Genomic DNA, 22,901 nt, shown 5'->3' with positions numbered 1-22,901 from the left:
AATCATTCAAAAACCTAACTTTTATTAAAGAGAAAAACTTTATTTTTCACAGGAATATTGTTCTACAAACACAATGTTTGGAAATAAGCTTTTAGTCCCAAACATTGTGGACTTTCTAACAACGTTTTGTTGCTTAGGGACTTAACATTGACAAAGATTCACAAGTCTCTGCAAGGACCGAAGCTGATTTTTCCACAATGTTCCATTTAAGGAAATGTGTGCATTGCCCATTGCAATGTATTAATGGCCATTATTTTCTCAAGGCCATGGCAAAGTTTAAGAGTGGCACAGCGTTTCAATAAGTGTGCTGTTAATTATTTGCTAAGTTATTTAAAATTACTCATTAAAGAATGGCAAAAAGATATGGATGATAAACATGGAAAAATACTACCTGAGCTAACATTGCTAGATTATCCAAGCACACCAACCATCAATTTATTCACTTCGATTTATGTTGTCACATATTTAACACTGCAAAAAAGGTTTAGAATCAATATTGATTATTCATATTGCACGTTCTGTTCCTTTCTGAACATTAATGCACATCTGTAGCAAATGAAGCAAAAATGTAAAAGTAATACATGGAAATAAAAACTAGTAGGAATATGTTATAAAGTGAAATMTAAAACAAATATAAGAGAAATAATTGCACGAGTAAAATGAAAAATACTTATCTTACCGACTATTACTTCCCCATTCGGATAATCAACCTTAACTTCAGCAAATTTTTTCTTTTAATGCCTTGAATTGCTTCCATTCAAGGATTGGGCTATTCYGATATTTGTACTGAGACTACTGTCTGCCATTGAATGCATCTTTTGGAAAATTAAATAAAAAGGAAGGCAAAACTGTGTTACACTTTCAAGTACATTTATTTTCAGCAGAGGAATAAGCTGACTGTAAACATACAGGGGAGCAAATATGCGGTGTTATCTTTTAACAATAAGAGATCGTATTTCAAACCAAAATTCAGAAAAGTTCCTTCGGTTTGTGCCTGTAGTAGTTCTTGTGTTCTTATACATTCTTGCTTCACATTGGCACCAAGCACTACTCTGCTACTTTGGAGTACAGTTATCATGAAACATATATCATGGATCCATTTAGTACAAATACACTTAATGTACTTTAAAGATATGAATTTAAAATTTTTAACATAGAAGCAGTGCCACTAAATTCAGTCTAAATTTGATTTCTTGTGACAGAATTTGATAGGAAATGTCTTTTCTGATCAAAATGTGTTGTACTAAATTAAGAGCTGCCATATAAAAATGTGCCAAGGGAAAGTTTGTGACTTCCTAACTTGATTACAGTATAAAGAAACATTCTCCCTCCTTTCTTTATCATTATGCAGTTTGTTCAAAGAAATCAAGAACTACACCGCTGATTGTTCAATCCTAAACAGATGAGGAAATGTAATAAAAAAAATGAACAGTGCATTATCGTGAAAGGTTTAATGTCTTTTCTTTAACATCGACAGGCTGTGTCCATTTTACATTCAAACAGTAAGAGCAATAAACAGCATCTAGAAAATGAGCTTCACATGTAGCCATTATATGTACAATCTACAATCATGGGTAGAGAAAGAACAAATACAGTTATTGTTAAATTACTGAATATTTATTGTTTGCATTAAAAACAAAAATACTGAAGCATGGTTGTGTTTACAGTAAAATTAATCTCAGACTAGTTTGCACAACTTCAACTTCTGCAAACTCCTAAATCACAGAATTAAAATGGGCTCTGGATTTTCTGGGGAGATTTCGGAGACTTCAGCATTCTCGATCAATTTATTGGTGTCGACCACATCAGGCTGAGATTTTTCGCCATTGAAGTACAATGGATTGTCGAAGGTGGGAAAGGGACGAGGGGATCTCTTGTAGAGCAAGAAAGCGAAAAGAGTCATTATCGAGATGATGGCAATAAGCATCGCGACCACCAAACTTGTGTGGACACGACTGCGTGGATCGTCTCCGGGTTGAGGGTCTGCACATGCAACAAGTAGACAGGGATAAGTTTTTACTCAATGCCATTTCACTGTAATATCAGAAGAAAATACAAGTAATCAAAAAATTGCACGAATCATTAAGAGGTTTAACTTACTCGGTTTTTGATCTCCATCTGTCAACATAACTGTTCAGGGAAAAAAAAAAAAAAAGAATCTGTTCTTAAGTTCAGCTGTAGCCTAAGTCATGTAAAGTATGTAATTTAGAACGGCTTCACTGGAATTTACAGAGTTTCTTAATGAATGTTCTTGATAGAATCAAAAGACAAAATAATATATGAAACTTTTTGAAGTTTTGGGTCCACACATCAAGATACAGTCTAACAAAAATCAGCTCCTAGTATAATGAAGTTTATGCTACACAGCAATAAATAGATTCCACTATAACACATATATATCATATCGTGTTATGAGACCATATTTTTTTGATCATACAGCCGCTTACCTTTGGGTGTTTTACAGATGTACGATCTGTCGTGCCATCTGCGCCCTGAACTCCATGTCCCATCTTTAGTTGTTATGGCTCCAAAATCAGAATCCGGTTCATCTTCACCCCAGTTGACATAGTCCAGGAGAGTTTTATCAAGCCAAGCCCACGACCCTAGTGACAAAAAAATAAATAAATGAAAATGCTGACAACACTTTTAAAATTAAGGAAGTGATTATAATATTTCATGCTTCAGTTGGCTCAACTGAAAGCCCAAGAGGCTGAAAGGTGTTGCAATAAGTCGTACATTCTCAGTGATTTTCAAATACAATTTAATGAAACACTTTATATAAAAATTAACAGGCTAAAAAACGTCTTACCTCTGTGTGTCTTAAATAGACCAACCCAAAAAGAGGTGTGGCTGTCTTGAAATACTTCTATGTTGCTATGGAGAAATGCTTGCTCCAAGGGATCTTCAATACTTGTCAGGACACCACCTTAACATCAGAAATAATTTGGTTGTAACAACTTCTCAGCACCTGCTGGATCATTTTTTTACTCATGTTACCACATAATTTTAAAGAAACTGTTCTCACCATGTCTTACACAACTGCTAGCTGCATCTGCCCATTCAATTTCATCTGTGACAAACAGATAACAGTTGCCTTTGTATGGCAACCAGGTGTAACTATCCTGGTACTCCACATTGGTATCTTCAGGGCAGCGTCCAGGAAATACAGCGGACTCTGTAGGGGGAACGTCTGGAAAAGAAATCACTGATTGTGATGAACATAAAAAACAAATTTAAACTATCCTACTTTCACATGCAGTTGTTTGCGTTTGTTTGCTGCTTTCTACAACCTGGAAGACAGCAACACTTTTTTGCTAAAACAGATCTTTGTAAATAAATGTGTTTTAGGGAGATTATTTAATTCTTTCAATTTTTATTATTTTGTTATTAGACACACAACTATACAATCTTAAAGTCTTTGGGGATTTCTTTATGTGATTGTACTTGGAGAACAATTGTAGAAATCAAGAACATATGCTGTTATTTAAAGTTACAATAATGCCTTTTCTCATACAATCTTTACAAAAATGTTGTTTTACTTTAGAGACATTTCAAATATTTTCTCTTTAATAGATTTCAAATAGAATATTCAGTACCAAACAGGCCAAACCCATCTCCACATTTAACTGAAACCAGCCTAAATTGCTAAAATACAAAATAATATACAATTACTTGCAGTCCAATCATAATACAATACAATCAGCTGAATGAAAACAGATCAATTAAAACTTGGTATATCTGCAACTTGCACTGAATCACAACTGCATATAAATGTATACTGAAGCAACCCAATAATATTTGATGAGTTGGAATAGCTGAATGAATTTTACATCATTTTGTTTTGAATCCTGCCATAATAGTCACACCTGTTGACATCATGCAGACACTGTTCATAGTCTGGTTGCAGAAAGCTGTCCGCCATTTTCCATCCACGTCGATATACACACACGGTTTATTCCTGCTTGGTTCAAATTCGGCCCAGTTGGTGGTGCTCAAGTGCCAGCCATCAATAAACCTAAAATAACCTTTTGTCTGAAAGCAAGGACACATTTCTTATTAAGGAGGATTTCTTTTAAGCATGTTAGAAAACCCCAAATTAATGAGCAAACACAATTATGCATTAAAACCAAATGATTAAACTTTGAAACAACCTATGAATGGATTTTAGATCTCTGCAGCTCTTTACCTCATCTTTGTTAAGTCCAATCCAAAGAGGAGCTTTGAGAGTCAAGGCCAGTAATTCAACATAGGCATTTGTCCACTCGGTTCGCAGGCTAGCCAGGTTGGCCTTATCATTTTCACACAATTTCTTGGCTTCGGCCCATGTCAGATTTTGAGTCACAGCCTTGATGCTGTCGTTTCCCAGACTCTCATAAGTGGTAGGACTGATTGGATCAGAGTTATCTTTGATATTCGGACCTGATGGGAGCAAAGTAAAGGCAATTTTATTTTCAGTGAAAAGCTGCTGAATGTTATAAACCTCAGAATCTTTCCAAACCAGCAAAAGCTTGAACTCACTGAGATCTTTATGACAGATATATCCGTTTGAGTCATTGCATGACTTTATCAACCATTTACCAATCCCGAAAGCTGAACTGCTGGACATCAGCACGCACTCCTCCTGATTATGAGTAATAAAACAATATTGATAAAGGTTATAGTTGTCTTCAAATCCTTAACAAGCAAAACTGAAAAACATTTCAGTAAGATTTTTTTTTATTTATTACCTCATTCCATCTTTGATAAAATGATCCGGGACGTCTCTGATTTTTCTAAAGGGCAAAGGCAGATGCTATTGATAAGAACTGATTTCCTTGTATTATTCCTAACTAAATACTAAAAATCTTGCAGATCAGAGTGAATATATTGACTAATAAGTCCTTTTCAGTCAATATATATCCTTAGCCACATGAGGTCAGCAAAAACACAATTTGCTGCATGGAAACGTTTGCTTTTGAATCATATTCTTTTCACCTTGCACTACATTAAAGCAAAAGTTGACAAAAATATGCATTGTTTTTTTTATGAGATTTTAGTTTTTAATAAAACTAATTTATTTATAAGACAATTAGGAATTCATATTAACCCTGTTGATAAGCATAACACAGTAGTATAACTGAAAATATACTTACAGAATAACCCCAGTTGGTGTATTGCCGTGTTTTTCCATCACTCCAGAAAAATCCATCTTGCTTTATACTGTTTAAACCAATCCATAGATCCGTATTTGTTGCAGTAAGCATTTTGGTGATCAAGAATGCTGTAAATTCAAAGTTAAAATTTTAGTTGTTTTTTTTTCCCAGACTGAGTACAGCAGGGTTTTTTTTGTTTTTTAAAGATATAAATAATTAATATGAGAGCAAACCTTGAACTTGTCGTGTAGGAATGGAAGCTAATTTGGCCTCAACATTGGCGCACTGAGTTCTTGCATCTTCCCAAGTCACCTTGCGGTCACTCACTATTTTGTAACACTGTTGGCAACAAAAACATTTGAAATATGTAAAGAAAGCAAAGCTTGATGTTAAAATCCTACACAATATATATCCAAATAAAAGCCAGGCATCTGGCTTGAAAATGAAGATGCCAATTGGACCACACTGTCCATAAAAATCATTAGACATGATTCCGGCTCCATCAGCATGGTTGTGTCTTTGCCCATGGACACAAAGTTTCACCTGCGCTGCCTGCTAGTGGCCAAAAGCTGTGGCTCCAGTAGTTTGCCATCCTTTGCKTATGAAAGTWTGTGTGAATGGAAATGACTGATTTCATTGTAAAGCATTTTTGTGGGTCTGGATTAGCTGTATACAAGTCTGGTGTCATTTCAAAGGTTGTGATCTATAAAACACAAACTCGACAGGAGTTCTGCATCAAACTCTAGCACAGATAGAATTTGATACAGAAAATTGCTTTCTGTCGTGTGTGCATGGATTTAATGTGTTTGCCATCCTTGCATATGGGCATATGTAAATTTTTATTACAAAGTCTATGCAATCCTTTATAGATGAGACTCCAGTGAATTAATCATTCACTTGATTCAGGTGTGTTAAGAGCAGGGATGCATCCAACAGTTGCAGAACAGTGGCATTCATGGATTGCTGTTGCAGACTGCTGGCATAGGTTCACAATCTAATCTAGATTCTTCTTTTTTTTTTTTTTACCTTTGAACCAAATTTTTTCCATGTAGGCGGACATCCACCTATGAGAGATATTGTTGGGGCTGCAGTGGTGTTGACAGGTGGCGAGTTTGATCTTTCACAGATGGACTGAGCCTCCCTTCCGCAGTTAGAAGTACGCCAATACCCTGCAAGGACATCATGGATTCACTGAACAGCATCTTCATTTTGAAGCACTATGTTCATATTTTCAGACATTTCAGTTAGTGTTTGATTTCTTTTTAAATATGCACATTTGTGATATCCTTACTTACCCATATGATACCCCATCGTAACACAGTTCTCATCAAAGGCATTGGAATTCGGCTGATTTTCATCCCATCTTTGATAAGACACTGGAGTATCATCCAACCACCTGGTGCACAGACAGTCCAGTTGAGTAATGCGTATTTATGTGAACAAAGTTTTCTATGGTAAGAATTAAACAGGTTTTTGGCTTATATTGGTAACAGATCACAGATCATAAAAAGGAGAAAAGTCTGGAGAACTTTGTGTATGGAAGTTTGTGTAAATGGAAATGATTGATTTCATTGTAAAGCATTTTTGAGTTCCTCCAGAATTTGAGTTCTGGGGGAACTCAAATTTGGAACTAGGACATTGTTAGCCATTCTGGGGTCCTTAGATAAACAGAATAGGAGTAGTTTATTTAATGCAAACAGTGATTTAAATGTTTCTAAACTGACATTCGCATCAACGACTGACATTTTTGACTTCAGAATTGTTTCAAAAGGCCAGAAGTCCACATTTCTCTTAGCCATGCTCTGACTAGTTGCTCCAAAAACATTTTTTTACACAAAAGACAATATAAAAAGCAAATCAGTAAATATTGAGACATTTACTGATTTTAACATCTTAACAGAACAGTTCAAACAAAACCTCAATATTCTCTAAAAATGCATCTTCTTTGACAGAGAAGAGACTAAGTAGCTGACAAAATATGTCCATTATTTATGCATTTTCCTCCATGACTGCAGTCAGCTTAACTGAATCAATTAGGTTCTGTCAGTCAAATAAAAACAGAAAAAAATAGAAAATAAAATTGCACAATTTTTATTTAAATAATATACATAGCTAGTATGCATTATTAGGTAATACTCACCAAAATGATCCATCAAGATCCACTGATAAACCTATATACCACGCTCCATAGCCTCTTGAAATCTGTAGAAGAAAAACAAAGTAAATGCTGTCTATGAACAGGCATATATGCGATATGGGTGCTCTTTGTGGCAAGATGACTTTACCCACCTGTTTCCATAAGAAAATGTTTTCCTCTTTATTGTTGATTACTACCAAGTCGCCATGTCTCCTTTTGCAGAAGTCACGAGCCTCTTCCATAGATTTAGACATTCTGTTCGGGTAATATTGTCTCCCTTTCCATATAAGCCAACCGTCAGATGTGGTGTTAAATTCTGTAAAGATTTTGAACGAATGTGACGTTACTATTCAATTATTAATCTAGCATATAAACAGTAAAGACATTTTGGTTGGTGTTTTCTTTGTAACAATACTTATTAGCAATGAATATTGGAGAGCTTCTAATTATATGATGACAAACTTCTAAGGATTTTTCTTATGGGTTAAACATCAGTATGTTAAATATGCTAATTTCCCTCTTACAGTCATGATTAAAATTGAAAGTAGTTGCTAGTTTTCTATGGTAGAAAAAAATAATGAATCTGCATTCTTTTATCACAGCCCAGAGCTATTATTGAGAGTTAGACGTTCAATTAGTATGTTTAAAGGTTTCAGCGTTTTAAGTTTAAGGACAATGTCCATGTAGTCTTACCTGCTGCTGTATTGTTGGGAGGTGGTTTTAGAGTTGCTCCTGTAAAAGCACAAAGCCAGTTTAAATGTTATGTAAGTAATTTGAGAGAAATATGCTATTTTCTTAATTTCTGCATTTGAATATCAGTATGATGTCACATTGTAAATTATGACATCAGCCATTCAGTGAGACTGGATCCAAGTGAGGAAATTTTTTTTATCCTTATATAATTATGTTATATAAACAAATTGATCTAAAAAACACACTAAGTCATATGAGAGAGATTTAACCATCAAAATATATTTTTAGAAAATGGTAATTTTTTTTCTTTATATTTTCTCTCTACCTGCTCGAATCTGACACAACCAGTCATTGTAGCTTTCACAGTTCAGATCGTTCCAGGAGCCTTGCTCGTCCCAGTTGTACATCACAAATTCAGTACAAGTTTCATCATTGTTGAAGTTGTTTGGTTCTCCTTCCTGCCAGTGCTGGAAGTTCAACTATAAGAACAATAAATGGTAAAAAGTGTGTCGTTAAGTTTATTTTAGAAATGTTAGCTAAAACAGAACAGATTGATATTTGGGTTTAAAGAAAGAAAACAAAAAGCTACTAACCGCACTTCCGTCAGTCCATACATAACCGTTTGGATTTTCAAAGTGAAGTCCAATCCAAGCTTTGCCGCCTCTGCTGAAGGAACATTTTCACACAAGTCACAGAGATTAAACTTTGGTATAAGATAGAGCTGTTGTTAGAGATTACAAAAAAGCGAATCACTCAGTACCAACATATTATTTGGATCTATCCTGTGGTAAAACATATAATACCCAAGTGACAATTGTGAAAGATACCACAACCTTGAGCTGGTGCTTGGTTTGTCTGCTGTAGGAGTGACTGATTTATGAAGGACACGGTAACTTCACAGTAACATTTATCACAAGAATTTCTATTTTCTATTCAAAAATTCCTGTAGGCATATAATTTATTCCTGTGAAAGGGCGCCTATTAAATTAGGAGGTATGTGGCTGTACAAAACATGCTTATTACATTTTTTTWAAAATCATTCACAGATCTGTCTATTATGAGCTCCTTTAAGAATGAGATGTTTCAGGGCTAAGCTAAAAGAGGCAATGAATTCTACCTTTTGTTTCACCCCTGACCTGTTTTAAGGTGGAAACAGCACAACTCCTCTAAAATAATTGCCACTGGCTTTTAGCATAAGGTACTTTTTTATTTAATATACTTAACAGGGCAGCTCTTGTCTTTGAATGTATAGCTATATGCATAAGGCTTTCCTAAAATGCATGTGCAAAACAATTTTTAGCTGTGGGTAAATGCAGTGCTACTTGTGTATTGTGCTATTTTAGCAGATCTGTTTCTATGTCTCACTTTAAAACTTGAAAGACTCACAATTCCAGCTGTGCAGATTTAGAAGCCACAAATACTTTAATTAAATTGCGTCAAAATTGACAGAATGAAAAAAAATAAATAAATCAAAGAGGGGCAACATAAAGCTGCATTTTCACTTTATTAATTTTATATAGGAGGGTTTAGGGGTTCCAAAATAGTTACCGTGTAATCCTGTAGTTATTTTTAATTACTACTCTTTTTAAGACAAGACGTTTGCAGATAACTACAAATAAATACGAAGTAGTTGTAATACCTAATCATTTGACACTTTAAGACCAACATACTTTAAGACAAAGAAACACATTTAATTATTTACTTGATATAATTAACATAATACATTACACATTTAATCACACAGAAAACAATCTAAGGTTGTAAGGAGAACTCAAAGGTCACAGCATTTGGAATCACATTCTGTCCAATAAGCAGAACTGCACCAATATGAACAACCACTGTTTATCTCCATCGTTTGTGATTGTTCAGACATGAAATAGTGATCGAGTACAGGATCATGGCAAATTTAACTGAAGCAGAGAAGGAAAGTAGACGGTGTGGTCATCACTTTTGCACGGTGTTGAAAGTGTAGGAAAATATAAAAACTGCCAAAACAGCAGCATTTAAATCTGATATAAATATTGGCCCATATTTTCACATCCTGCATTCCTTGTAATTACTCTACAACTTAGAATACTTAGCTTTCTAATAATAGCACACTATTTAAGTCAGTCTGGAGAAAAAAGACACAAAATCTGATATATACAATTTAATATTAAAAATAAATAAAAGGAGTCTCACAAAGAAACCTATTAAATTAATGTGTAAGCTCCTGTCATTAGTTTTAGCCTTCATCCTCCTCAGTCATTTTAATAGATAAACGCTTAGTTTACGTTGCACAAACTTTTCATAGTTTTTATGCCCATGTGACCTACAGGATCATTGCCACCTTCCTAGTACAAAGAAACTCTTGTCCCAGCTACGGACATGGTGCACTCCATCAACCATTTGTTGCAACCGGGACAGTAAGAAAGGACATTTATTTTCCGGTTAATTCATAAAGCTGCACATGCACTTTAGAAACATCAGCTGCAGCGCTGTACCTGTAGCACAGTGCCACAGTATGTTTTGTTTATGAACGGATAAGAACCACTCACTAGGCAGTAGCTCGGGAAAGGGAGGACATCACATGAAAGTAAGACTGTCTTGATCCAAGCATCACACCAGGCAAATTAGGTATGCCTATTGGTTCCCTGAAAAACGATGAAAACTCTGACATTTTCATCAATCAAAGAATGCCCCCTGGATGCTTTGAATAGAATCTGAAAAGTGGCCGTGTCTGGGGAAAAAAGGACATTTGATCACTTGAAGTAACGTGTTCAGCAATTACCTTGCAACCATTAGTTCAGAAGAGCTGTGGATGCTTAGCAGGTCTCCTCCTATAGCCCTGCAGTAATCTCTGGCTTCAAACCAGGTCTTCTCCTCCGAACGTGGTCCTGTGAAAAACTGAAGAACAAAAAAAAAAAAGTTACCTGGAAAATCATCAGATTCACAAATTAATTTTAAGAGAATATAATCTTTTCGTGTGAATTGCTTTCACTAAGCTTCTTTTATTTACCTTTGCACAAACACTTCTTGCTCCCACTCGATTCCAACCGTCTGGACACTGGGGAGGAGTTTGTGTTTGGGGCGGTACCGTTGAAACTACCCCCTCTGCCATGTATTTGCAGATGTATTTCTCCTTGTTGGTGCAGGGCAGTATGTCCCAGAGTCCAGCCGAAACCCCAGTCGCCATAGCAACACAACCTTGTAGGTTACCTAAATGATTCATGAAACAAGAGTGATATTTTTATTTTTGTCTGTGTCTGCTTTTTTTTTTTTGCCTTAAATCGAGTAATGATATTTCATAGAGATCCATACCTGGCATTCCAGAATTCCAGTGAGTAAATCTCACAAACTCTGTATTGGTCCAGGAAAAGATATCAAGGTTATTCTGATTAGAGAGACCGATCCAGAAGTGTTTCTCCGGTCTCAATCCCACCAGACTCACAAGGAAGGCATTATCCACCCTGTAGGTATTTATAAAAGTTAATAAATCTGTGCTAATAGAGTATTTATACTTCATCTATCAGTTATGAAGGTCGCTGCCTGATTTTAAGCTTTGGGCTTGAATGTTAAAATGCTTATGAACCAGTGCTGCAAGTCAAATTGTTAAGTATTGTAGGGTAAATTTTAATACCTAGTCTGCCTCAGAAATATCTAGAGGTTAGTAATTAAACACTATGAGAATTTTTACCCATTTGAGATATCAGCTAAGTAGGAAGCTGAGCTCTGGCAGTCTTCTTTAGCTTCATCAAAGGATTTGGTCTCACTGCCCACAAAGTAACAAAAAGAGCCATGTCTTCTCCAGCCCTAAAAAGATTAGGTCATTGATTAGACTCAATCATTAATAGCCAAACTTGTAATCGTGTATTCTTTTTTCATGTAAAATGACAGATATTGAAAATTCACTAACAATTTTGCAGCCGGCATCAAAATGTAACTCTATTACATCTCCAGTTCCATCAGTGGCACTTTGCTTCATACAAATATATCCGTGCTTTTCATCACAGGATCGGTCCGCCCAATTTCCATTCTGCAAAAAGTAAAGTGATTTAAAAGATGGATGGTACTAAAATCATTTACATCAATATAATATATATATTTTAAGTGTGTTTGGTAATACTACAAAAAAGCATTTTTCTTTTAAAAAGGAAAAGCTTTTCCTTGCAAAAGGAAAAGAGGAAAAGAGTGATAATTAATCACAACCAAAAGTTGTGATCAATTATCACATCTTTTTGGTGCAGTTAGCAAGGTAAAGCTTTTGCATATTCATTCAAAAAAAAAAAACATGATGAAAATTGTGAAAGTATAACACAGTAGACAAAAATAACAGCAGTGCTTATATTTAGGCATTAGTTTTGTTGCTTCTGTTCTCTGATCCTGATTCAAACAGCCTAAAATGTGATCAGAGGCAAAGTAAGAGGTGCAAATACAAATTACTCTGAAAATATTATCTTTTGTTCTCATTTATGTGAGATTTGATCAATAAATAAGATTTTATTTGAACGGCTTAACTATTCATCACAACAACTGTGTAGCAGGAAATATATACACATATGCAGAAACTAAGTACATATGGATACCAAAGCGTAGTATACTCCAGTCAGGAAAACATATGAATTGGAAACTGGGTGAGTTTACCCAGAACCTTGATATTTTAAGGGGTAAAAGAACAATTTTTTGTCCCTTGTATAGTTATACATTCCTTTTATAGTGATATGCATTCTGGTCTCCTCTTTCTAAGATGAGAAAAATGTAGACAAATRAAACAATTATTTGAATATTATCTGAAATATGTGAATATGTGACAATAGAGTGTCTTAGTGATAATAGATAATAATAGTAATAGTGTTAATAGTGATATGTGTATAAATAGAAGCACATGTGTAAAGAACAAATGCAGACGCTCCATACCTCTCCTTTCATGAGAACGCAGTCTTCTTCATCAGTGGACACTGTGGGTTCTTCGGGCTCCCAGCTGGTGAAGGTGACGGTCGTGTGGTCACTCCAGTCAAACAACCCTTCAGTGGTTCTGTCATTCAGTCCTATCCACAGCTCATCAGTAGATGCTACAGACAGTAAAAGTGAAATATTTTAATCTTGTTCTTGTAGATTTATGGAAATAATCATGTCTGAGTGTGCACGTGTTGGAATGTGCATGTTTTCTCCTCATCTTCATCAACTGCAGAGTTTGAAACAAGATTTTAAATGCAGGAAGCAGCATTGCTTTGTGGGCAAACTTATGTCCATACATGTAGTTTGAGTCACAGGTTGGAAKATTCACAGGTGTTGTAAGCAGAATGCTCAATTTGCAAAATGTGTGAGAATTTACATKTATTTTTACTAAAGCAGATAGACTCATTTTGTTTGCCATTATACATCTTCTAGTCTTGGCTGTAAAATKTTATGACATTCAAAATGAAAACGCTTACAGAAAATACCAAGGTTAACCTTTATAATGCTGAAAATCAAAATCATTTTAAAAATCTGATTCAWAAGTAACTTCTGGACAGCAAAGAGGTTGATGTTGCCTCTTTTTTGTTCTTTTAAGAGGAAGTGACTACCACATGTGGATAATGACATGTCTTCTCCTTCTGCAGTGTCTGATGAACTATTTCTTTATGTAGGACAAATACTGTCTTGCTGATGTGGAAAATGCCTTTTTCAATTGTTTTGCAGTGGCACTGAAACAAAAGACCAGCACGCAATACTGTGATTAAGTATAAGAATGTCTTGTACCATATCCAAGCTGAGAGATGACGAAGCTTTGGTCCTCAATGTTGCGTATGTTCACGAGTTCACTTCCCTGTTTGCGACACTCTGTCAGAGCACTGGACCATGACTTTGGGGTGCGCTGAAGGTAAAAACAGTGTCCACTGTAAGGGATCCAGTGATCTGGGCAAAGTCCGTCTTCAACTGATGAAAAGAACAAACATACAAAGACTGAATGATAAAGTTCTTTGAAGTAATAATGCAGAGAAAACACAAATGTAACATTTTTCAGTGTGAAGTAATTTTCAGTACATCGTGGCGGAGCTGGCGGAGTTCCGCCTTTGTAGCAGATGTAGCCAAGTTTCTTTGTGCAAGTGGAACTTTGCCACGAGAACTGGCCAGCGGTGTCGAGAAGCGCACARTTGTGTCCAGGGTTAGGAAGTGGGTGCCCTGAAACAATATGGTAATTTAAGTCAAATTTACACTTCGCTAGGGAAATTATCAGAAAAAAGTACCATCACATATACAACCATAACATGCAGCTAGTCAGAAATGAGTAGTTGTTTTTTGAGTACTTGCAGAACTTCACAGAAAKTTTATCAGAAAGGTAGATTCTCATTAATCAATGTATTCCAATTCACTCCTAGTTACGCATGCAATCTAGCTTAATTTTTAATATCAACTGTTGAAAACATATGTTTTATATTATGTTTGCACTGAGCCATTTTTACAGATCTTCACTGTCACAAGAGAACATTACTACGTTTGCTGATGCTCTTATAAAAACAACTTGTGCTCCAAGAGTCAACCTTGAAGCAGGAGGGCGTTAGCTGTATCAATCTCCCTTTTTGACTGATCAGCCTGATYGGTTTTCAATCAAACAATGGGTCCTGGAAGAGAACCATCTCCAAGGCCATTGTTCAGGTGATGGTCTGTCACAAAAGGCTAAACATTTTACCCATCTCTTGGTGGATGTGACACAAATCAAAGAATAACAGCTGAGCAGGTTGTTTAATACAGCCTGCAGCAACAACTAATGTAACTTTAGAGTAGTAACCAGAAATTTGTTGGTTTTTACAGAATTTTTGTAGCAAAAATCAGCCAGAACATTAAGTCTCCATGACCAGCTAAAAATTTGTTATTTTTTTTTAACAAACTCGTGGTAACATGGTACCATTTTAAATGTAATCTCACGACAAATAATCCAAATAATATCTTTGTGATTTGAAATAATACAACTGAAGAAGGGACATTAAACACTCAACCTGAAATAGCATCACAGCTTTTTTTAATAAGAGAAATATTCCAAAGGGAAACAACAACACAGTAAATAATATGRACACATGAGTGTAAGGGTGTTAATAAAGGTTTTCTTAAATTTTAGAGAAATCTTATTGTTAGTATRAATTTGTATTTTATAAAAAGACATCTAATGACAGTCTCCATACTTTCTAAGGTTTGTAGTTAAATTTCAGCTAAGTCTCAAATATTTTATGTCTCTCGGAAATTTTTTCTCACAACATTACTTCCTGCAGCTGCTGATCAGATAAGTTCATCTAAACATCACTTGAAAAAACTATTAAAAGCTTTAACTCAGTAAAATTTCAAATATCTGSGTGTTTTACGATTCAAGCAATGTCATTTTTGTTTCAGGCTATAATTTACCAGATTTTTCTGCATCAAAAACTTTGAATTTCTTAAAACAGGCTGAATTAAAGTTTTTATCTGGTTACAAATGATCAGTCGTTTCATATTGATCAGGAAAACTCTACTTCTGAGATGATCGATGATCAGATAACTTACCGGCATCCCACTTAATATACCGGAAGGGCTTTCCGTYGGTCCACTGCCAGCCATGTTCTGTGCCCAAACTTAATCCRATCCAAAGCTTGTTTCTTCCTGTTCCTGTTAGTCCTGAGAGTTGCATAATGTTTTTATGGCAGAAAGGGGAAAAAAAAAAAAAAAAAAAAAAAAAAAAAAACGGAAAAGAAAAGTGAATACTTAGTTCCTCTTTTTCATTGCTTAACAGCAAAACTGCACCACTACAATATTTTCTATGTAGACTATTTAGCCACAGTTGACTAGCATTTAATGTTGGAGTTTTAATGACTTTGAAATAATATCACTAAACGATAATTTGCTAGGACAAGAGGAGATAGACCACGGGTCTTCAGACCCAGGCCTCAAGGGCCAGTGTCCTGTAACTTTAAGATGCGTCTCTGCTTCAAAACACCTGAGACAAATAAAGAGCTCATTAACAKGAGCACTTGACTGCATCCTGAGGAAGTAGTTCAGCCATTTAATGTACTTGTTGGCCCAGAGACCGATCCAAAATTTGCAGGTCATCGACCATCGAGGCCAGGATCGGAGGACAATGGATAAATGATGGATGAAACTACAATACACGAGAAATTCGCTGCGAAACTTGTCCCCGTTKTTTAAACAGTGCATACATCTGCATAGCTGCTGAGCTCTGTGATCAAAAGGTATGGGTTTTAATCTTCCCAGGTTACTTTTCCCCTTCTGTCCTCACTTGCTTACAATTACATAAGGACACAGAGAATATTTAAACATGGAGGAAGGTCTGTTAACCCAATGACATGCGCACAAAAGGAGCTTAGAGCAGCTAAGACTTTCAGGTACTGGCTTCTACAGCAAGGGGTGTAGTAGGCATGTTTTTTTTTTCCTTTTGTTACTTTTTCTTAACAAAATTATCATTATCAAGAAGGAATATTATTCTTATTAGTTCAGTTTTCTCTACAATAGTTGTTGTTGCCTCCCCAGTTTCTGTCTTTTTAAGTTATAGCAACTATTTTAAAAACACCAGCATTGAGGTAGCATCATTATTATGCTATGTTGTGGAAATATATACAAACACTTCATGGTGTATATACAAACACTTCATGGTAATATAAATAGTTAAATAGTTTTACAAAACTAAAGCCATTTGTAAAACTATTTAAAGCCATTTGTAAAGCCATTTGTAAAACTATTTAAAATATCAACAGACTGCACCTACCTGTGATGAAGGCCTTCTCGACAGGATCGACAATGCTAACCAGAAACGCAGCCTGCTGTTTGCAGCTGGCGTCAGCCTGAGCCCAGGTCAGAGCTGACTGCATGTTCACCTGGTAATAAGCTCCTGTAACAATGTTTCTGTTCCAGTGTTCTGTGGCTGTGCAGGTATATAAAAAAGTTTTATTATCTTCATTTTGAGCTCAAACATATATCAGACACTCCATTTCTTTTAAGTGTTGTCTTATTACAGTGTAATTCCAGTCCTCAGGCCCCCCTGCCCTGCATGTTTTAGGTGTTTCTCTTCTGTTTCACACCTGGATTGAATCTGTGGGTGATTAACAGACTTCTGCAGCACTTGAKGGGCATGCAATCATCTGAATCAGCTKTTCTGGAATAGATGCACATCTWAAACATGCACAGCAGGGGGGCCTGAGGACTGGAATTGAGAAGCACTGTCTTATTAGAACTGTGATCGGCAATTTCAGTACTTGACGGCAAAAGTCCTGCATGTTTAAGATGTTTACTTTTATCAAAACTACATAAAGTGGTCGTTACCAGGCATATTATGATAAAATGCTTAGGATGTAATTCTCTCATTTAAATGTAATTTCAATCAGACTAAATTGGTCAGAACTGTCATATTTTGTTGACAAGACATTGTTTTTCATATAAAGAYGCTTCCAGCAGAGTTTAGCGATAGCTAAAGCTGACAAACTTACAAGAAGATGGGCAGTATCCCCACTGTTCATGCTGATATTTGGTTTCAGTTGCACACCAGTTGCGCTTCGTTTTGGAGTCATAAGTGGTGCAGTCTCCATACCATCTGTCCTTGTACATGAAGGGAAACATGCAGATTTTGCCAAACGAATTCCCTCCAATCGTGTAATATTCTACAGGGGAAATAAAAGGTSCTTCATATTAAGTCACCCAGTTTTTTAAAGGAACAAAAATTATTTTCATGTCTTTTCAGTATTTTTTTACCACAAATTTTYCACTTTGAGGAAATGGAAAAAAAGAAGTGAAAGTTTCACTGAGGTCCATTAGTTTCATTGTTTACAACCTCCACATACCCACAAACACAAATGATTTGTACCTCTGTGTGTTCTTGTACAGGCACCACTAGATGTCCCTGCAATGGTCAGGTGGTTGTTCGGTCCAACAGTTTTGGACAGAACGACTGATTCATCTGTTCTGACTTCAATGTAGAACGGCTGATCTTTCAGAGTAAGCAGGGTTCCATTTTGGCAGTCCCACTTCTGCAGGTCACTGTTTTCGTCGCAGTCGTACTGGCTCACCTCGCTCCCCACACTTTTGCCCTGAGCACCCAGACATTTCTTGGTCGAAACCACAAAAAGCCGGTTACTGGTTGTCCAGCGAATTTCAGTGCAGCGAGTACCTCTTTTGGCCAAACAAAACCCAGTGGCCTTGTTCATAAGAATAAATGGGGAATCTGCAAAGAAAAACATTTAAAATAAAACAGTTTTTATGCCTTGAAGGTTTTTTTTATATGTATATAATTGTAGTATCACAGCAAAATTTAAAGCCATGCATGTGCAAGATTGAAATACAAAGTGTGGTTATGCATTTGTTAATTTTGTGTGTTTGCACGAAACTGTGACTTAAATATAAATACCACTTCTCACTTTCTTTGAAAATTATTTTATAAAAGCATTAAATTAAATTAAAACTGCCAGAACTAGAACCTTATAAACTTATGTCAAAATGTTACATGTTTCATATAAAATAAATGCTAAAATAATGCTAATATAGCAATAAAGGCAATCTGAAGCTATTAAATATATTTTCAGGCATGCATTCTATAAGCAAATCAGCAACAATAATTACCTATAAAAAAATGCACAAGAAACATCATCATCAAAACCTGACATAATAATAAGTAACATACAAAAAACATGTATAGGTTATACAATACCATTTGTTAATGTTGTCGATCCCTGCAATGCTAGCATGAGGAGCACAAGGGTTGCAAGAGCAATCCTTAGAGGTGACATTCTTCTAAGTCCCAAAGCAGCAGACATCATCCCTGCATTGCAAGCAGAGGACATATGAGTGCAAACATGAAAAGGAGGGAATCTTAATAGCACACCGACATGTTCTCCTTTTTTTCCCTTTTCATTGAGAAACTGTCATGTTTCAGATTGGCACATTTCAACATTTTGCTACTGGCTAAAAAAAAAAAAAAGCAGGAAGTAAGGACAGCATGCACCACATACACAAACATGCCTTTCCCTCGCACGGATGCTACACTCCAGAAATGGAAAAAGCTGGCCCCATTCATTATGCAAAAAAAAAAGTTGCTTTGGGTAAGCACAATTCATGCAGAAAACATTCAGTACACAAACATGTTTTTTCCTCGCACGGATGTTACACTCCAGAAATGGAAAAAGCTGGCCCCACTCACTATAGGGAAAAAAATTGCTATGGGTAAACGCAAATAAATTAGAAAACATTTAGCACTTTCTTAGTAGAATGTGAATGATTGAGATTTTGGACCACCATCCACTTTGAAAAAACCACTGAGGCATTAGGTTGATACAGCTTAACCTTATGTTGCAACTGCATCCATTTTCCAGCTACTCAAAACAAGTGCAACTAAAGATTCTGTTTTCAGTAATTAGCAACTGTTATGTATTCATGCAAAACATGTGAGAAAACAATTTGCTTTTTAGTTAGCTTATCGGTTTTGAATATCCAGCAGCCTTAAGCAAATGTTCTTACACAGCATGTGCTTTCATTAACACGTGGGTCATATATGAAGTTTTGTTATGAGAATGGAAAAAAATCTAGGCAAAATTCACATGCCACCAAGGATCCCACTTTTTACCTAGTTTTCTGGATTGAATCCTCAGATGATAATTAAACTGAGCTTTTTTTAGTGCTTCCTACTCTTTCTATGACCTCAAATACCTTTTCCACTAAAACCACAATCACTCATGCTCAAACTTTCTTAGACTGATGTGTAGATTAGTAATCAGTTAGGAGATAAGTGACTTACACAAGATTAGACTGAGATGTTAGGAACCGGGAATTGAACCAACAATTATCCATATGAAACACAGCTGCTCTTCCAACTTAATGAAAGCAGCTCCAACTTTATGGAACTATGTAATTATGTGCAATCCCATTTGGAGTTCATTTATCAAAATATTTCCTATGCCTATGGATCCCGTGTCTAAATGTTGGCTGATAAGTGGTCACCTTGTGCTGCAAGAATTGAGTTTGACATTCACTGTACATCAGAGATGATGACAACTAAAGCTTTTCCAACACAAAAATGCATAAATTAATAAACAGCAGGGGAAAAAAGTAGTCAAAAAGTAGTGGATTATCTTTAAGCTATTGTACATTAATGAACATACCTAGCTAAACTGAATGGAACAATGTCTGCAGTCATTGGCAACAGTTTCTGGATGGCTCTTGAATCACAAATGCACTTTTTACAGATTGTTTTTGCAGTTTGGCTCGCTATCCATCCAGAGATGTTCAGTTCCAAACTAATCTGAAATCCTCAATTTGAAATTAAGTTCTGTACAACAAATCTCCTCCACTCATGGGACCTTATGAGGACAAGCAGGAATGACTGGATGATGCATTTCCTTTTCTCCCATATTTGCAATAGTGAGCTTTGCATCTTGCAAAGCAATGGTCTTTCATAAGGTTTTGAGACAAGAGCCGCATTTAATGTTGCTGATATAAACAACATTATGTTCATCCTGAGTGAAGCAACATAATATCCTGTGTTGGAGTGGAGAAATTCAGATGTCCATCTCTTCCTTTACATTTTTCATAGCATTTAGTATTTTCACTTCCTCTTTTGTTATTTTCCTTTCTTCTAAGTTGGAGTATTTTGCTGAAATATCAACCTTTGTAACTGCAGGGCTTTTTGTGTGAGTCTGCTGAAGCAGAAGAGAGACAAATGCATGTAAAGCTAAATTACACTTTACCTCAGCTTTGCAAAACATAAACTTTGGTGGGATATTATTTTTTCACTAAAAATCCATATTTTACTAAAACACCCCAGCAAATAAGACTCTAAGCAATAAGGTTTTTACCAGACCCCCAAACAAAAGCTTGCTTGTAAAACTGATCATCAAGTTATTACCCCTTTTTTTTCAATTAAACAAAAAATGTCTCCCATTTTATTTGCACTGAAAGAAAAGTTAAAAACAACATTTTGTGACGAGTTTTGTAACTAGCTTTTCACAGATTTTTCTCTTGCATATTAAGATATTTGGATTTAAGGTGTACATAATGTTAAAATAAAACCTTGACTCGCTCCTCAGCTCTGCATGACACTTGAAGTTATAGAGGTCGAAGTTCACTTCCATACAGGATGCTGTAAAACTCGAGATTAGTTTTATCAGAAACGTTTATGCTTATCCTAGGTTGTCTTACTTAACTTTCAAATAAAGACAAGCAGCATGGCAACAAAAGTAGCAGGTTACTGAGTGCATGCTGTACTTTAAGCTGTCATTTAAGCTGTGATAAGGTTTCACAGCCTTGGCTAATCTAATGTAGTAAAGATGCCATTTGGATTATTCCAGCTCAGTGTTTGTTGAAAGCTTAGAAAGATATGATGTGTTAGGCGTCAGACTCTGTGTTTTTGTTGTTCTCCTCCAGAATATTGTCTCATCTTGACTGGAGATGATACTGAACATATTGGTGCTTCTGTCAGGTAGGAAACATCAATGTTCCGTTTTATCCAGTAATTCAAAAACATTTGGACGTTGAACTTCTTTCCATCTTGTTTACATTTCTACTTGTTATCAGGACTGGGGACTATTGTGTCCTGCTGTTCCAGTGGGAATTTTAATTGCACATCTGGAGAATGTGTTCCTGCTCAAAAGCTTTGTGATTTTAGAGGGAACTGTGAAGATGGYTCAGATGAAGAGTTYTGTGGTAAGACACATTCATCAGACTTCATTCTCTACCTAGTTTCTGTTATGGACAACCACTCGAAACCAGATTTTTTTAAAAAGACATCACTTTATTGATATTAGGTCCAAAAGAAAATCAATTAGAATTTGGAAAACAATTTTTATTTGCTTAATGCAACAATAATAGCAGAAAGCTATTTTTTGTTGCAAAATTAAAATTCAACTTCAATTGATGTATTTCAATTAAGGCTGTTGTAAACGATTACTGTAGTAAATGAGTAATGTATTGATTATTCTGCCGATTAATCGAGTAATTKGATTTTTAAAAAGTACAAAATAAAATATTGCTAAATACTGCCATAACAGCAATATTAATATCGGATATCAACRTCAGCCCAAATTTTCATATTTGYGYATCCTTAACAAATACTTTTCTGGAGTTTAGAAAATTAACCTGTAAATAATATACCAAGCTCACTTTTTCTTAAAAGTTTTACAAAGATCTGAACTTGCATTCAATTTACTAATAAAGCAGCAAGCACTTCTAAAAAAAAACAAAAGAAAAAAAAACTATACTCCAGTTTTAGTGTATTYATCTTCAGTCAATTTAAGAAATGAACTCTCACAGTTAGTCAGTCATAGCTTTCGTGACCACTTTAGCGACAGGATTTGGTACCTTCCTCATACAGAGAAACACACCTGCCAGGTGTGCTCCGCTTGGCCACCCATTTGCTGTGGCCGGAATGATGGTAAATTTATTTTCAGTTTTGTCTATAAAGCTACGCTAACAATTAGCTACAGCAGACCACCGTGTTCACTCTATCTGCACGACATTCCCTCCACCTGTATGAAAACACTTACCGCGCACTTTCCCCGCTGTTCGCGAACCAGCCACCAGGCAGCAGCTCCGGTTGGAGAAAGGCTGTCATGTTCCAAGCGTCGCGCCAGTTATTTTAGGAATGCTAAAAAATATTCGTCCCCAAAAGAATGATAAAACGCGGACATTTTCATCTGTCGATGAAATCCCCCGTGGATGAACTTGAGAATTATGCTGCTAGCTATAGCTGCTAGCACATAGCATTCGTCTACAACTCACAGGCGGAAGTGAGAGCTTTGCGCAACACAAATGGCCATCCGGCCGGAACACGGGGTGCAATAGTAAAATATCATTTAACAATGCTTTTTCAAAAGGCTGGGAGTTTATTCTGAAGGATGCTAATATGTCTTTTGGGCATACTCATCTTTATTGTAATAAATCATCAAAATATAATTATCAAAGAAGTTTCATCAAGTTTTGTTTTAGTGTTTCATTAATTATTATTTTCAAGG

General features: G+C 35.8%; 1 protein-coding gene across 4 annotated transcripts; it reads right to left on the bottom strand.

The window, feature by feature from the left end:
• Nucleotides 1-853: 853 nt before the first annotated feature.
• On the bottom strand, nucleotides 854-22,667 carry LOC103479816 (macrophage mannose receptor 1-like). Of its 4 annotated transcripts, XM_008434476.2 has the most exons (33): nucleotides 22,434-22,667; nucleotides 18,608-18,718; nucleotides 17,768-18,124; nucleotides 17,394-17,564; nucleotides 16,676-16,831; nucleotides 15,460-15,570; nucleotides 13,969-14,106; nucleotides 13,684-13,860; nucleotides 12,859-13,013; nucleotides 11,858-11,977; nucleotides 11,639-11,754; nucleotides 11,263-11,411; nucleotides 10,961-11,160; nucleotides 10,733-10,848; nucleotides 10,500-10,595; nucleotides 8,556-8,628; nucleotides 8,288-8,441; nucleotides 7,963-8,001; nucleotides 7,422-7,585; nucleotides 7,273-7,334; nucleotides 6,428-6,528; nucleotides 6,159-6,301; nucleotides 5,366-5,471; nucleotides 5,133-5,260; nucleotides 4,728-4,772; nucleotides 4,519-4,621; nucleotides 4,187-4,419; nucleotides 3,867-4,032; nucleotides 3,026-3,190; nucleotides 2,810-2,926; nucleotides 2,448-2,603; nucleotides 2,101-2,130; nucleotides 854-1,983 (listed from the first exon to the last, which is right to left on the bottom strand). In XM_008434476.2, exons 2-33 carry the CDS (start codon nucleotides 18,714-18,716, stop codon nucleotides 1,721-1,723), a joined length of 4,419 nt encoding a protein of 1,472 aa, XP_008432698.1. In that variant the 5' UTR covers nucleotides 18,717-18,718; nucleotides 22,434-22,667; the 3' UTR covers nucleotides 854-1,720. The 4 variants fall into 4 exon arrangements, with proteins under 4 accessions (XP_008432698.1, XP_017165728.1, XP_017165729.1 ...); XM_017310239.1 differs by lacking the exon at nucleotides 10,500-10,595; XM_017310240.1 differs by lacking the exon at nucleotides 10,500-10,595 and having other exon boundaries at nucleotides 8,556-8,625.
• Nucleotides 22,668-22,901: the final 234 nt, after the last annotated feature.

The sequence above is a fragment of the Poecilia reticulata genome, linkage group LG17 (genome assembly GCF_000633615.1).
Source record: "Poecilia reticulata strain Guanapo linkage group LG17, Guppy_female_1.0+MT, whole genome shotgun sequence".
Lineage (NCBI taxonomy): Eukaryota > Metazoa > Chordata > Actinopteri > Cyprinodontiformes > Poeciliidae > Poecilia > Poecilia reticulata.
This window is presented reverse-complemented; position numbering and strand designations above follow the sequence as displayed.